Consider the following 16,935-nt stretch of genomic DNA (forward strand, 5'->3'; position numbering starts at 1 on the left):
AATATGTAAGTTACATTAACAGCCAGTCACACAGAAAACAACAAGATAGTGTATAAATTAATTCACTGTAGAGAAGAAACTATATGAGCCGCACCATGAGAAAACCAACATAGTGGCTTTGCGACCACCATGGATCCAGACCAGCCTGCGCATCCGCGCAGTCTGGTCAGGATCCATGCTGTTCGCTAACAGTTTCTCTAACTGCAATAGACTTTGAAAGTTAACAGCATGGATCCTGACAAGACTGCGTGGATGCGCAGGCTGGTCTGGATCCGTGCTGGTCGCAAAGCCACTATGTTGGTTTTCCCATGGCACGGCTCATATATGTAAAGTAGTAACAGTTCAATTCCCTATCAAGATATCTCAGTGTAAACCAAATATCGCAAGGATGTATAGCTTTGCGAATTATGGTCTTTTGAACAATTCTTTCACTGAGTCAAATATTTTTGCAAGTTTGTTCCATGCATGACCATGTTACAATCCAGACAAAATCAGGCATAACCTTAGACCTCGGTGTCTGACCTTGACCTCATAGGTACCTGGATCTTGCATGTGACACGCTGCCTCATTTCGCCAAACATTCCTGCCAATTCAACATTGTTCAATGTATGCCAAAGTTTCAGGTCAGACAAGATCAGACATGACCTCTGACCCCAAGTGTAACCTTAACCTTTGAAATAGGCATAAGGCTCTTGTACACAAGCACTCTCATTGAAGCAAACAAGAAGACTGTACAGAAAAAAAATCAGACTGAGGGACACAAACACTAAAACATCTACTGATAAACCACTTCAATGACTAAAGTTCAACATGTCACAATATGCAAACTCAACAATATATATATATATATATATATACTGAATGTATATGAAGAATTCCATCAGATGTAAATAAACTGCAGGTTAAAGTTTATTTATATTCATGTTAAGAATAAAATTCCAGAATATAAAGCATGATTTCCATGTTAAAAGTTTTTTCCTCTATCTGTTTTAGACAGTAACCACTTTCATTATATCTAAGCAGTGGTCAATGAAATAAAACAACATACCAGATTCTGCTTTTTTCTTCATCTGTAGCAGGTTTCCACATCCTCGTAGTACAGTTTTCAGGGCTCTCAATCCCCAGTCATAGTGCTGCTGGGGTGATAACAACTCTCTGAAAAACAGTGGTTTTGTTTACCAGTTTATAACTTTTTTTTCCGGTTTGGTTCAGTGTCACATGGTGACTTTTCCAGCTTTTAATGGTGGAGGAAGTCCCAAGATGCTCCTCCAGGCATTGTTTTTAGGCATGAGCAGGCACCAACTTGAAGGTAAAACCACCGACATTCCATAAGCCAGCTGGATGGCTTCCTCACATGAAGAATTCTGTGCTCTAAGCAAGGTTTTGAACAAACATTGGTAACAGGCAAATGATTTGAAATCAGCAACTTTAAACACTTGACCATAGAGACCTTTCACCAGTTAATAAAAAGGTTTGATGGTATTTCAGTTCTTCCACAGACATTTAACATGTTAGTGTTATGGCATTTTCCCTGTGATATTGAAATTCATCCAAATATTCATTGATAATAACATCTCTCTCCTACAAAATGAGAATAAACTACATGTGATAGCCTCTCTTTCTTGCAGCACACAAATATCATTGATATTAGTGAATGATTTGAAATTTTGGCGATAATTTTTCACCATTTGCAAAAATGAGAGGAAAGGAGTTTTGCAAATAATCCCATGGTTAATTAATATCTTAGCATGTTGAAACTTGAATAAACATCTAAGGGTATCAATTAAGTGGCATATAAAGGATTGAACTATTCCAGCGAGGGTAGTACTTACCTAGATAGGTTGAAGATGGCCACCAATTTACGACCCAAACTCTTGGCCTGTTTAAAGCCCTCAGAGAACAGGATGACCTCACCAATCTGTTCGTTGTCAGGTTTAGACATGGCCACAGGACGGAACAGCTGTTTCAAGTTGTCCGGCAACTTCTGTCTACCTCCATAACCTTTACCCGCTGGGTTCATTGTGATGAAGATACCAGAGTTGTGATCAATGTTCACCTGTATCACAAAAACAGACAGTAACTGTTAATAAAACAGTAAAACATTCCGCTTTTCATGTCTTTATCAATTTCATATCTTCCTGCTCATCTTACATTTTCTAAATACATAGCAGACCTATAGTGGTGTCATTAATGTTCAAATCTGTTTTTACTTCAATAAGCAACCAACTCATATTCATTTAAGATATAAGACCATTAATGATAAAATGTAATTTCCTTTCGATTATGTTTTTTTCTGTACATGTATGTGGTTTCAGCATTTTCCATCTGTAACAGAACCAAGTGCTCACATGAGCTACCTATATGACTGAAGAATGTGAAAATAACAGATGAGAATTAAATAACGCACAAAAACTGTCGTTCGTCATTATGGGGCCAATACCTTAACAGCCCAATGTGACTCAGTAGGTAGAGTTCAAGTCTATGACTCATGACGTCTCGGGTTCAACACAAGACAAGGCATATGTTATCCAGAACATTTTTAGAGATGGCAAAATGTCTTCGAGCCATTCAATATTCATCCCTGGATAAGGTTGTGAAGTTATGCTACTCACAGAAAACTAAGTTAGTACTGACCTAAAATCTAGGAGCATTGATTAGGCTTACTGGCCACAGATACAAAACTGAAATGTTGTTGATAAAATAATGCTTCTAAATCAAACATAAAGAGTCTCTATTTGACAGTGAAACAAACGTACATTTCTGCCAAGCAGTTCGGCATGAGGAAGTCTGTTCTTGATGGCATCCTGAATGACCTGGATCTGCATGGATACTGCTGACAGCACGGCCTCCTCTAACCTGTTAAACTCATCAAAACATCCCCAGGCACCACATTTCACCAGACCAATGAAGATACGACCCATAGACTTCACATCTATACCCTGATAATATTTATACAAACACATATTAGTAATTAAGCTTTTCTAACACCGTAAAATTCCTTTCTGGGAGCAGTGGTATTGTGGTTTATGTATCAGCTGCTCAACTCAGAGGTTGTGAGTCTGAGCCCCAATGGTGTCGCAACCACACCTTCTCATATGACATCAGTACTGGTTTTTCTAGGATGCAGACTGAAGTGTTTCAAATAAGCTTGAAGTTTCATCCCAAATAAGCTTAAATAAATCAGTATACTAAAATCCTTTCTAATGTCTAATATGCTTCCAAATTATTTTTTAATAAGTGTTAAATATCAACTGAATTCTGATCATTTTCAAAGGAAAATGTTACATTACCTTGTCAAAATTTAAATTGCACTAACAAAGAATTTTTCTGATTTTCATGAGAAATCAACATACTACGTACTATTAATTTATCATATGAGCCGCGCCAAAAGAAAACCAACATAGTGGCTTTGCGACCAGCATGGATCCAGACCAGCCTGTGCATCCGCGCAGTCTAGTCATGATCCATGCTGTTCGCTTTCAAAGTCTATTGGAACTAGAGAAACCATTAGCGAACAGCATGGATTCTGACCAGACTGCGCGGATGCGCAGGCTGGTCTGGATCCATGCTGGTCGCAAAGCCACTATGTTGGTTTTCCCATGGCACGGCTCATATGTAGTGTTTACAAATTTGTGTTTTCAATTATGAGTTAGCACATTACCTCATCACAGTTGAAGACCAACACTTGTCTACCAAACAGTCCACCAAGGGCTTTCACAGACTCAGTCTTTCCTGTACCAGCAGGTCCGTAAGGGTTACCGCCCAGACCCATATGCATACCTGGAGTGAAAATACAATTATCATGGTGAAACGAAGAAAGAAATAAGTACATAGAAAGAGGACTAAAATTTTAAAGACTCTTATTACTCATTTTAATATTCATATTTCATATTTCAGATTTTTTCATAAATATTTGATAATGATTTGTTAATTTAAATCAGAACTATCACTACATACCTTGTGTAAGTGTGAGGTAACATTTGTCCGTGAGTGGAGTATGCACAAGTTTCTGTGCATTCCCCTGGTACTCATATGTATACTCAAACTCTGCATCCACCATCCTCATGATACAGATATTGTCTCTTCTCATATAGAACCTACAATACAAAATAACAACTTTTATAATGGCCTTAAACTTTTGATAAAGAATATAATCATATCAAAGAGTTATGAAAGAAAAACGTTCTATGTCGTCCTGAATTAACTACTAAGAAGTGTAAATGTAAGGAGTAATCTATAGTCAATAGGGTTTTAATGAAAGTACTTCTTTTAAGGTAAAGGACCCGTAATGACAATCAGCCATTTCCGTGCCATTACGTATCTTCCGCATGCAATTTCGGCATCCTTCGGCCATAACAGAAAATTACTTTTCACAACAACTGGAGAATGCCGAAATTGCAGATGGAAAATCCCTAAACGAGCGGAAATTACCGTTTGTCACTATGGGTCCACTACCTTAATTTCAAAAGCTACAGAAATATCTTTTCAATAAAAACAGCAGTTATCAGTACAAGAAGCATTTCCACGAAGCTGCAGAAAACAAATTATAGGCTGGAAAATAAACATTTTCTACATTTCATGGATCATTCTAACAAAGAATGAAGGAATTTGAAATTATTATGTCCTTGTTTAATTTCAAAATAAATGTTTCTAACTGACTCATACAATGATGTGTCATATTTCTCAAACATTTTCTAAAACATATCATAATTAATAGCCAAGTTGTCCCAAGACTGTCCATAGAAGTTTAATATACATGAAATATTTCACTGACCTGAGTTGTTTCTGCCAGATCCATTCGCCAGCATTCTTGATGTTGGCTTTGAGAAGATGATGTATCACGTCCATGTTGTGGATCGTGTCTAGGATCAGTGCCTTAAGCTTCAGGTCCAGTACCAGAGCCTCCTCATCGGCGCCAACCTCTCCAAGGTCAACACTGGTGTATCCCTCAAGCTGACCTTCAACCTCCCTGCCAAAGTTCATCAGATTTCCTTGTTTGATAGCTGCTTCACAGTTCTCACTGAATCTGATTTGTTCAGCTAGACAGAGAATCTGTAATGAAATACATAAAAATGTTTCTAAAAAAAATAATGGCTTGTGTAACTTTAAAGGGTATTTATAAAAAAAATCACAAACTGTCAGACTTTACTACAAAAATTACATTGTGAAATGTTTTTTATCCAAATCACATCATTTTAGGTGATTTGTAACAAATTTCACAAAATGTCTGACATACCTTTTAATTTTCTAAAACCCGGCACGTGTAAAGTACAGCAATATTGCATTCATTCTGTCAGAACAGTGTATACATCAAACAGATAGAATACCTGTGAAGGATATTTGTTAGGGTCTAGTCCTCCCTTGCTCTGTTTGGCGTCTCTCAGACATTCATTCAACAGTTCCTTCAGTGTGTCCTTCATCTCCTCAGACAGTCTTCCCAACCAGGACTGAAAAAGCAAAATGCAAATACAATGTACATTACTATGAAGCATCAAGTGAACATGGCATGAAAACAGATAACTGTAAGGTCATATGGTGTTGTTTCTAATAAGCATGGAGGCTGTGCACATTTTAATAAGCAAAAATTTCATTCCCAAAACCAACATTCATATCTTATTTTAACAGTTTTACTTTCTTTTTTATTCTCAGAATTTAAATTTATCTACTACTTTTTCTAGTAACTTCAAACTTTAAAAGGTATTCTTGCATAAAAACTACTTTTTTCACTGGATCCGCCCATGTATAAACGGGAGAAAAATCGTGTGCAAACAAGGCAATTCACGACCTGTTAATACATAGTTTTTATTTTTGAAATGCTTTGCCAGGGACGTATGTATGTATTTCTGCGCAGACTGATATTTGGCATCTGCATCTTGTTTCTTCCATAATAACCTCTTCTTGTAGCATTATAGATACAATGTAATGCATAGTATGTTTAGCTGTATCAGTTTCCAACCCCAAACGTACTGCCCCCATCAATGTACGCACTAGCTTCTCTTAGAGTTTACTCCCTTTACAAAGCGTCTGTTCAGTTATTGTAAATAACTGTGAATAAATAAGTTTCGCGTGTAACTTGTGCTATTGCCCGTTTTTAGGTACCGGTATATATTAATGATTTTTGTTAGTATCAGTCGGTTTGTTTTTACCTGATTGTTCGCAGAATTCATATAATAAACCTCGAAAGCTAGTCACTAGCTTCGTACTCATCCGTACTGTTTGTTCGTACTCAAAATAATTCGAATGTAAAGTTGTTATTATTAAAATAATTGTGTTCCTGTTTATCAAATTGTTTAGTTATATGCAAAATTGTGTGTAATGTAACATTTGTAATAACTAAAAATAAAAATAAAATGCTCAAAAACCTTCAAATCACGCTTTTAGTAGTGTCGTTGTTATGTGTGCCTCAGTTATGGATATTTAAAACTTGTTTACCGTTTCCAAAAAGAACAACAAGAATTGTAAATAAAAAATGTACCGGAATCTTCAAGTCATCACATATGAAAACAATGCATTTAGTCATCGTGTAATGTTTTTTTTATGCAAGAATAGCAACAATACACGTTTGTTTTGTGTATTAACGCCTGCAAAAGCCCTTGGGATATGTTTGTGACCTCGACCTTCGGTCTCGGTCACAAACAATCCCGCGGGCTTCTGCAGACGTTAATATACAAAAAAACTTGTATTATCCCTACAAAAATCCTCAAACTGCAGACTTTTGGAGCAGCATTTATTCAGAAATTGCATGACAATGTACCAATGTCCAATCCATACTAAAAATCTTACATGATTACAGGATATAAATAAACAAGCCTGAACATTCAAAATCTATGACCTTGGAAATGCTCCACTTTTAAGGTCAATGTAATACATATGATCCGCGCCATGAGAAAACCAACATAGTGCCTTTGCGACCAGCATGAATCCAGACCAGCCTGCGCATCCGCGCAGTCTGATCAGGATCCATGCTGTTCGCTTTCAAAGCCTATTGCAATTAGAGAAACCGTTAGCAAACAGCATGGATCGTGACCAGACTGCGCGGATGCGCAGGCAGGCTGGTCTGGATCCATGCTGGTCGCAAAGGCACTATGCTGGTTTTCTCATGGCACGGCTCATATATCGAAACAGTTGCTGTTTAAGAATTCAAGAAAGGAAATGCAATTGTTTTTTAAGCAAGGGTATACATATCTAATCCAGCAATAATATCAAATGAAATGTGAGAACTATTTTTTTTTGCCTATCATACACTGAAAAAGCAAAATATTAACAACAAGATTTCTTGTCAATTAAGAAAACAATATTTTACCTCAACCTCTGGCACAATCTGTACTTTCCTCTTCAGTGGAACAACCTCACCTTGTAGTGATTTCATAGCTACGATATGTTTACAGTTGTCATCAAAGTTGACACTGTGTATTCCGGCAAACAACTTCTTCAGATGGGTCTGGATAACATTAGGGTTTGTTGACTGTCCAAGGATCTCCAACAAGTCATCATCTCCGATGAAGTAGAATCTGGGGAACAGTGATCTCTTCTCCTACAGAGATAAAGTGAGCAGTTTATATGAGTCTTCAGAAGAACCTAATATTCATGGGAAACTTATTTTCGTTGATTTAGTGATAGTGTCAATTTACGAAAATAAATCTGTACCAACATAAAGTATAATTCCCACTCTTTCTAGGTTCAAAATCCACAAAATATATCCCCACAAAATAGCCATTTTGGCCAAACCACGAAATTTCATGCCGATGAAATATTATGATTTCACATTACCTTTTAGAAATTTGAGCTTAATTTGTTTTTGTTGTTGTTGTTGTTTTTAAGTTAATGCTGCATATTTAAACAAATTTGGTTACATATTGACAGTCAGTTAACCAACTTGTAATTCTAGGATGCATACAAGTATTCATATGCAGTGTTCTTAAAAAGGAGATCTTTTTCATCTGTCTGGCTTGCAAATTGCATTTTACAAGTACATTTTACTAAAATACGACCCCCCCCACCAACCCACCCCTGTAAATGTAATGTCTGTTCTTAATGGTAACCAAAAATATCTTGCCTGGTGAATAAGCCTGCTGAGCTGGTACACCTGCTTTATAAATTACCATTTTTAATTTTCATTATGGCTTACAATAATACATGAATTTATTTTTACTCCTACTGCTAGTGGACTGCGCTGTAAGGAAATAAGAACTTGACGAATACTGGTAAAGATAATATATATAAAAATATTCCAACCTCGAGGAATTCATTGAGTGATTTCTGGCATCTCTGTAGCTGATCTAACATAGTGGTCAGCTGGTTTCTGAGGCCAGCCTTGTTGACAAGGGACAGAACTCTGTTGTCTCGTCTAACATCCTTCATAATGGCTCTGAAAACAAATTCATTTTTCAGTCAACCGGAGGTGCGAATTTTTTAAAACAAATTTATCTCAATCTTTTTTCTATTGGATAACAACTATACTTAGTCTAGCAGTTAAGATCATATAATATCATTAAACTTCTTTAACACAACAGCAGTGGAAAGGCATAGATTTGCACCTAACAGGGCTGCCAAACTTCTGAAAGCCAACAGAATTACTTAACTTAAAACTTTTAGCTTACCAAAGCTCAAATCAACAGCAGTTTGAAGATGAGTGATTCATCAACTTCAACCAATCAGTGAAAAGCTGTCTAAATCTACCACTTAATGTCCTTTTAATGCTGTGTAATTCTAAAAATGTCTTTAATGTACGCTTAACAATTATGATAACACAGACTACAAGTTTACAGACAACAAAATAATGAAAGCAATACCTGTAATCATCATCCACTCTCTTAAATCTTCCTTGCTCCTTGGGGAGAGCTCCACGTCCAAAGATAGGTTCAAGGTAAACCCACTTTCTCTGGATCTGGTTGAGATTGTGCAGGTACTCATCCAGGTCAGCCAGTCTTTGTTCCCACACCGAGGCCTTGTCCTCGAAGCTCTTGTAGTAAGGGGAATCCTTCAGAGACTGCAGCAGACTCTGGTTGTCTCCCACCTGTAAGGCAATTACTTTTTGTTAGTTATAAATAGCACTGTTTCATATACCAGTTTCATATAGTCAAATCTGTGTTAACCCTTAGCCTGCTGGCGGCAAGTGATTCTGCCTTTGTGACCAGTGCAGACCAAGATCAGCCTGCACATCCGTGCAGTCTGATCATGGTCTGCACTGTTCGCTATTCAGTCAGTAAACTTTTAGTAAACACCCCTTCAAATGATAAATGGTACTGCCCAAATTGGAAGATGGACCAGTCCATAATAGAAATTTAGCATGGTAAGGGTTAAGCTGCCAGCCAAGAATGCAACACAATCTGGCTGCTTAAGGCAAGCTGAAATGATAAGAAAGTTTGTATGCAAAGTTAGCTCCCTTGGCTGCTTAAGTAAAATGGCTGCTTAATACAGGTTTTACTGTAACAGCACAGTGCTTAAGCTATTGTTTCTATTCAAGTTTCCAATACTTCATTCAAACGCAAGTCTAGATCACATATGTGATGATTCTGGTTTGCTAACAAAAACCAAAACTCAAAAAAACTTTCCCCACATGAAAAGAGGTTGAGAACAGTCTTCTTCAACCTAATTGTGAATATCTTCAATGTTGTGAGAGCCAGTCTAGATGTCATAACTCAAGAAGGTTTGCAATTCAACCATAGAGACAAATCGCGTACATTTTTGACAAAATGTTTGGTATAAAAGCACAAAATAAATTTCAAATTTTTCTAAGAACCTGATATCATATATATACCTGGTTAACAAGATCTTTCCAGTCTTTGATTAGATGTATCACATTCTTGTTACTGTCCTCGTACTCTGTCAATGTGAACTGGGCTGCTGCTCCCCACAGGTCAAGTTCCCGGATGGCCTCCCTGATAGTCACCTCACCCTGGGCTCTCTGGTTCAATTCCTATTTGACAGAAAATGATAGTATAACCTATGGTCTGATTTACTTTAAAGTATCATGTTTTACCACAACAGTAAAATCATTATTAATATCTGCAAGTGAATAATTTTCATGGATTTCATGGTTACATCAATTCAAAATCCCCATTATTTTCAAAAGCTGAAAACCATGCAATTTACACCAACAAAATTAAATGATTTCCATGTTTATGAAATCAATAGTAAACTAAGGAATGCTAAGTAGTATCAGGATATAAATGAGGAAATACTGAAGAACAACTTGCTGTTACATCTAATGTGGTGAGGATTGGGTTTGTTGGTCATAAATGAGTGAAATCCAAAACAAAATCCCTGATGCACAACTTCACATGCTGAATAATTATCGTATAATGTTTGATGACTCTCTGGCAAATACATTCAAAATATGGGAAACACAAATTTGTCAGACATATGGGTAGACAGAGGCAAATGTGAAAAGCACACCCCCTACCCCACCCCCCAAAAAACAATGTCTTACCTTGAGGGCATCAGCATTAGCTATAATATTGTCACTGGCATTGAGGACATGTCCAAATGTAAGCTTCTCCAGGGTGGTGCCACGTGGCATCTTCAACATTCGGAACAACTCCAACCAGTGGTCCTGAGACAACGGTTCTCCTCGCACCCATTTCAACACTGGCATCACATTCTGAAGCAAAAATACAATAGATATGAAAAATGGATTACATCTGGTACTCAATTACTGCAGGAAAAAATTACTTCAAAGACAAAGTTGTATGTAAGATCAAAGAAAACAATGTTATTTTTCAACGAGGACTGACCAAACTTAGTACTGTAATCATACATTCTATGTTTTTTATTTTTATGCAATATTTTCATTCGTTTTAGGCTCAAGTAAAAAACAAGTAAGTGGAACTATATGAAAAAAGTCTTTATACTTATAGCTTGATCTGTGACCTTTTCGGGTCTTAAGAATTTACCTAACCCAATCAAAACTGGTGTTTATCCAGACATGGCAAATTACCCTTAAGCCAAATACAACATCCCAAATCCAGCTACATTTGTAATAACCCTCTGTTATCAAGTATCTTCTTTTTTTAATGCAAGTTCTGATTCTCTATACACACAATTCAATGGTTATCAAAGAGAAATAGTCATCCCTCTTACATACTGTAAAAGTTTAGTTTTCTTAAAAGTCTAATGTGGGCAGAATTTACCTTGTATGTTTCAATGTCCTTGTGAAGCCTCACAGTCATAGTGGTGGCCTCTCTTTCCTTCAACTTCTCGTACCACCCACTGAGGAACTCTTCAAACATGTACGTCTTGCTTCTGTAGTGTTACATGTACACATAATGCAATAATAAGTGGCTTGCTATTGGTTATTCAAAATGATCACATTTTAAATTGAGTAAAATTCGGTTAAGTTAAATGTTATTTCTAATTTTCAAAAGAAGTGTAATGACAAAATTTTTACATTACTTTGTAAGACTGTGAACAAAAAAATATTTTAAGGATGTACGCTACAATCCGGGGCGAAATTTTTCCCAATAATAGAATTTCTTCCAACTTTGGATATTGAAGGACAATCATCTAAGAAACAAAAATATGTAATAAAAATCATAGGTCACTGGTACTGATAAAGGGTTATCTGCCCTTGCGGGCATTGGGGAAAATTGGGAAAAATTTCGCCCATCTCATATACAGGGAAGTCTAGCGTACGCCTTTAAGAAAAATAATCTAGACGGAAAATATTTCTCATTGCACAGAAAGGTGCAACATTACACAGTAGTAAGTCAAATTCTCCGTGAAATATATCAAATTCATATGCAAACACTAGAATGGTTATCAAAACAAAGGTTAAAAAAAGCTAATTTAAAAATAAAGCTTCTTCTATTAACAATTGAGCCGTGCCATGAGAAAACCAACATAGTGGGTATGCGACCAGCATGGATCCAGACCAGCCTGCGCATCCGCGCAGTCTGGTCAGGCTCCATGCTGTTCGCTTTTAAAGCCTATTGGAATTGGAGAAACTGTTAGCGAACAGCATGGATCCTGACCAGACTGCGCGGATGTGCAGGCTGGTCTGGATCCATGCTGGTCGCAAACCCACTATGTTGGTTTTCTCATGGCACGGCTCAATTAATGGTTTGAATATAAAAACACTTCCATCAGACTTGTAAGATACTGGTCCAATAATGATGTTATAAAAGTCAAGATTTTTATAAAATGTTTCCTACCTAAATGAGATCCAGTCCTCCTTAGCTAGTTCCTGTAGCCCACTGTTAAACTCTTCTAGTAAGAACCACATTGCCTCAAACTCTGATAGATCCTTGCTGATCTCATCTGCCATGTCAAAGTTTGGAATTGCCATGTCAAAATGTTCCAGATCAGTGCTGAAAAAATATTAGATAATTATACTCCTCAGAAATACTGTGAAATCACTGATATTTGTGGGCAACTAAACTTTTGTGAATTTCCTGGTTCAGTAAATCAAGGAAAATTAAATTTGACTCAACAAGTAAAAGTTCCATTCATTTCATATTTAAAATTTGAAATCCACGCTTTCAAATCCCCATGAAATAGCCATTTTTTGATAAAACAAACAGAATGTTGTGCCCATAAAATTAAATTCACAATATCTGCAACATAACAAATTTTGATAAAGGTCTGCTAAGTCTGCCCATAGCATCTTTTTCCTTTACCTAAAATCCACATTTTCTGAATTCTTTTTTTCACGTAAGATTCATTTCAAGGAAACTTGGTTTTCATCAAAACCATTTGTCAAAAAAATAATGTTTCACAAATCATATAGAGTGGAGCATTTTAACTGTATATCAAGAACTAGCAATAACATGAAGAATTTATAGATTCTTTCGTCAAATTTGTAATTTATTGTCTTAAGTGTGCATGTCACACATTTATCACAGGACGAATGAAATATTCATCTTTTAAAAATTTATCTACTGATAAATGCTACCAAATTTCTGACTCAATTACATTACACATGGCCTAAAATAAATTACTGCTTGTTTCTGCTCCCACTACCTACTTCTAAAATTGTCCATACCAAAAATATTTTATCAAAAATATGAAATCAATATTACTTTTAAGGATGTGTCTCATTCAAATTCAGTGTTGTTACTTTCAAATCAAACTGATGATAAATATTATAGAGGTGATTTTGGCTGTAAAAGTAGTTTTATTATAATTCAAATGCAGGAGGCACAAACTGATTCTATAGCATACATTATATATTTTTACAGATTGCTAATTTGAACTGTATTAAACAAAAAAGATGCAAGAAAAATATTTTCCCTACCTACCTACCCAGCCTATACTGGCATGGGTCATGTGAGAGGAAACGGATATTTTTAAGGTTGGCCCACATATACAGTGTAAAAAATAAACATACACAATTTTCTTCCTGTTTTCTTCCAGTTCCTGGAATTCTTGTCTTTTCTCTTTGATGATCTGTATAGCTTGCTTGGTCTTCTCTTTGTCACCCTCGAGGGCATCATCACCTGGCTTCAACTGGTGCCAACGGGCAGCAAACTTTTCCATGTCCTGCTTGAAGGCCTTCACCCTGGAGTCTACATTACCTTTCATTACTTCAACCTATATTGAGAAGACATATTATAGAATCACATAAAACAAATTTTATTTCTATTTTTTGTTGTTAGTCTTTAAATTCCTGACAGTCAATGTCATTAATTATTAAATCATTTCATTTAATACCACAGATTTTTTTTCTCAGCAGATGGTGCATAGAAAATTACTTCCTATCCACAACTGTTTTTGTTCTGTCCTCTATAAACCTATATTTCTGAAGTATTTCAACTGTATATTCCACGTTCTCTGCAGGTAAATGACAATATATTCAAGAGGTAGTAGACAAAAAAGTTTAGCTGTAATTTCTTATATCAAACCATCACAGAGTACAATATCCTAACCTAGAAATCTACTGTGTTAAATGGGTCAGTCTTCATTAAGATAGACCACACATTTCCTGATTTACCTGTTCTTTGACCATGAGTTGATGACTTTCCATCATGAGCTCAAACTTGTCCCATCTTGCTAACAGGTGGTTCAGGGAGTCCACACCACCACCAGCTACTGTACGTAGCAGCTTGTTCTTTGCTTCAGCTTTGTCAAACAATGGTTTGATCTATAGATGTAAAATATATTTAATATTTTTCAAAAACTAAAATCAAGAACAGTGAACAAGCAGCATCAAATTTGGTCACTATGTCGGAAAAAAATCAATGCTACTACTAAAATATTTTGAAAATCTAAACCAACAGAAATCTTTTCATTAATATGCAGACGACATTCTCCAAATTTCTTTTCCAAGTCAAATTCCATTCCACACGTTACTAATTTAAAAATCAACAACCTTTCACGACAGTCATTCACTGCCCTATCACTTTAGCAACTTTACAAATTATGTAGGTGTATTTAATTTTACGACAATTTAGTCACTTCAAAAGCCTATTCAAACAGGCTATATAGACTTTACAATCACTGTCAAAATTGTTTCAGAAAGTATAAAGCAGTCACTATATTCTAAGTAGCACCTTGACCGACCTGTTTCTTGGTCTTGGCAAATTCAGCATGTTTGGCATTAGCCTCGCCAATCTCCTCTGTGGTCTGTGGGCGTTTGGAGAGTGTCTCCATTGACATGTTGAGGAATGTCTCTATCTCTGTCACCTCCTTGGTGATTGCCTTCCTCAGCGAGTTCATCAACGAATCAAACAATCTCTGTATGTGGTCATCAATCACAGCCTTCACTGGCATCGTGTTCACCGTGATACAGTCAACCTTGATCTCACTGTAATCACCGGATTCCATTAGTCACATGATTACAAATACAATTAATTTCATGAAAATATCCTTTGTTTATTAGTTTTTTATTCTTTAGCCTTGATTACCTGTCTCTGAACGTGTTTCTATTTGACAATGTGTGAAATAAGTTTCCTTTTTGTTTTGAAATATATTTTGGTTATATAAAAGTGCCAGTTAACAGGACTATGTTTTTACACAGGTGCCAAGTATTAGTTTTTCACCAAAATGTTACCTGTCAAATTTCCAGGATGAAATTATAATAAATAGAAGAAAACTGACTTCAGATCAAAGTCTTCCATCTACTGTGAAATCATTTGATTTTGTGGGCATGAAATTTCATGTTTTTTGTTTGTTTGTTTTTTGTTTTGTTTTTTAAATCAACTATTTTATATTGACATGAATTTGTGATTTCAACCTATAAAGGTAACATGTATAGGAAATTTTGCTTGTTTGTTCGTATTTAAGTTTTTGGATTGACGCAACTACAAAATCCAAGAAAATTAGTCCCCAAGTAATAATTCTGCTTTAACCCTTACCCCGCTAAATTTCTGTAATGAACTTGTCCATCTTTCAATTTGGACAGTAACATTTAATTTAACTGTTAAAAGGGGTGCTTACCAAAAAGATACTGACTGAATGGCAAACAGTGCAGATCTTGATCAGACTGCACAGATGTGCAGGCTGATCATGATCTACACTGGTCGCAAAGGCAGAATCAGTCGTGTCCAGCATGATAATGATTAACAGTAATTCTTATGTGAAAAAAGACATCAGTGTTCAACCAGCTGATCAAACACACAATCCCATATTATTCCATCTATTTTTGAGTCACATATATCTACAACGGAAGTAGAAGTAGTTGATACAAACATTTGGCACTCATATTCAAATGGTACTGAAAAGTTAATACCAGTACTTACTTTGGCAATTTTTCAGCATTCTTGCCTCGCATTTTGAGAGCCTTGAAGTTCTTCTCCCAGTCAGACAGTTCTTTAAGATTCTCGTCAATAAAATCATCCAGGTCTATTGACCCGAGAACAACCCACTCCTGAAATATCAAATATTTAATAATACGAAGTGCCAATGTCTAAAATCTGTTTCCTTTCAAAGAGCACCACAAGATCATTTGTAATCTTCAGATATATTTTTTTAACCCTTAGCCTGCTGGTGGCAAGTGATTCTGCCTATGCGACCAGTGCAGACCAAGATCAGCCTGCACATCCGTGCAGTCTGATCATGGTCTGCACTGTTCGCTATTCAGTCAGTAAATTTTTAGTGAACACCCCTTCTAATATTAAATGGTATTGCCCAAATTGAATGATTGACCAGTCCGTTTTAGAAATTTAGCAGGCTAAGGGTTAATTTGTTCTTTGTTTTGTTTTGGGTTTAGGTGGAGGATGGTTGATTTCAGACACAATGTCTTTTATCAAACTGCCACATAGCATATATATCCCAGCTAGGGATCAAACTCACAACACTGCAAACTGTAGATCTACGCTCTCCCTACTAATCAAAGCAGGCAATAAAAATTTGAAGAAGAGATTGCTTTGAACAAGAATAAAGTTAACTCCATTACATCTTATATCTTTGGAAATATGTTACTCAAAACTTTCAAATGGATTCAATGTTTTGAAAAATGGTTTAGACCGCCTTTGTTTAACTATCTTTATTACCTCATGTTAAGAAGACAGGTATGATAAAAACACTCCTATCTATGTAGAATATACTTTTCTGACAGTGATATAAAAACCATTCTTTACTTGAATGATTTCTTTATCTTTACCAAATATACAGTCCAACCTGTCCTAACAATCACCTTGAATAAGAGGCCAGCTGTTGTAAATTGCCAACTTGAAGAATCCCTTGACCAATATTGTTCTATAAATGGCTTTTATTAAATGGTCACCTACCTTCCACAGTCCTGATTTCACTTTTAACTGCATATCTGACCCTAATTGATGGTCACTTCACATCTTTTCTCAGCCAATAATTGGTCAAGGATTCAATCTCAATCAGCAGTTTGCAAAAAATACATGTCAAAATTTTTTAAAAAGTCGGAAAAAAATCCAAACTTGCATTAAGTGGTCACCTTTTGGCCATTATTCTTGATTGGTTGCTTAACACAGATTGGACTGCATATTTAAAACCATTCTTAGACTTCAAATCTTGAAAACCTAT

At 36.1% G+C, this 16,935-nt stretch overlaps 1 protein-coding gene across 1 annotated transcript in view; it reads right to left on the reverse strand.

Annotated features, from left to right (window-relative positions):
* The window catches only part of LOC123557214 (cytoplasmic dynein 2 heavy chain 1-like), a 105,789-nt gene that overhangs the window by 66,446 nt on the left and 22,408 nt on the right, over nucleotides 1-16,935 (reverse strand). Inside the window, exons 16-33 of the mRNA XM_053544602.1 lie at nucleotides 15,678-15,805; nucleotides 14,500-14,743; nucleotides 13,931-14,080; nucleotides 13,328-13,530; nucleotides 12,153-12,308; nucleotides 11,133-11,244; nucleotides 10,433-10,603; nucleotides 9,761-9,919; nucleotides 8,793-9,016; nucleotides 8,236-8,368; nucleotides 7,304-7,534; nucleotides 5,328-5,447; nucleotides 4,775-5,052; nucleotides 3,958-4,097; nucleotides 3,662-3,780; nucleotides 2,757-2,939; nucleotides 1,833-2,056; nucleotides 1,049-1,155 (exon numbers count right to left, since the gene is read on the reverse strand). Of these exons, the coding sequence (XP_053400577.1) occupies nucleotides 1,049-1,155; nucleotides 1,833-2,056; nucleotides 2,757-2,939; nucleotides 3,662-3,780; nucleotides 3,958-4,097; nucleotides 4,775-5,052; nucleotides 5,328-5,447; nucleotides 7,304-7,534; nucleotides 8,236-8,368; nucleotides 8,793-9,016; nucleotides 9,761-9,919; nucleotides 10,433-10,603; nucleotides 11,133-11,244; nucleotides 12,153-12,308; nucleotides 13,328-13,530; nucleotides 13,931-14,080; nucleotides 14,500-14,743; nucleotides 15,678-15,805 (3,082 nt within the window). The remainder of the gene's footprint in view (nucleotides 1-1,048; nucleotides 1,156-1,832; nucleotides 2,057-2,756; nucleotides 2,940-3,661; nucleotides 3,781-3,957; nucleotides 4,098-4,774; nucleotides 5,053-5,327; nucleotides 5,448-7,303; nucleotides 7,535-8,235; nucleotides 8,369-8,792; nucleotides 9,017-9,760; nucleotides 9,920-10,432; nucleotides 10,604-11,132; nucleotides 11,245-12,152; nucleotides 12,309-13,327; nucleotides 13,531-13,930; nucleotides 14,081-14,499; nucleotides 14,744-15,677; nucleotides 15,806-16,935) is intronic.

This window comes from Mercenaria mercenaria, chromosome 5 (assembly GCF_021730395.1).
Source record: "Mercenaria mercenaria strain notata chromosome 5, MADL_Memer_1, whole genome shotgun sequence".
NCBI classification, from domain to species: domain Eukaryota; kingdom Metazoa; phylum Mollusca; class Bivalvia; order Venerida; family Veneridae; genus Mercenaria; species Mercenaria mercenaria.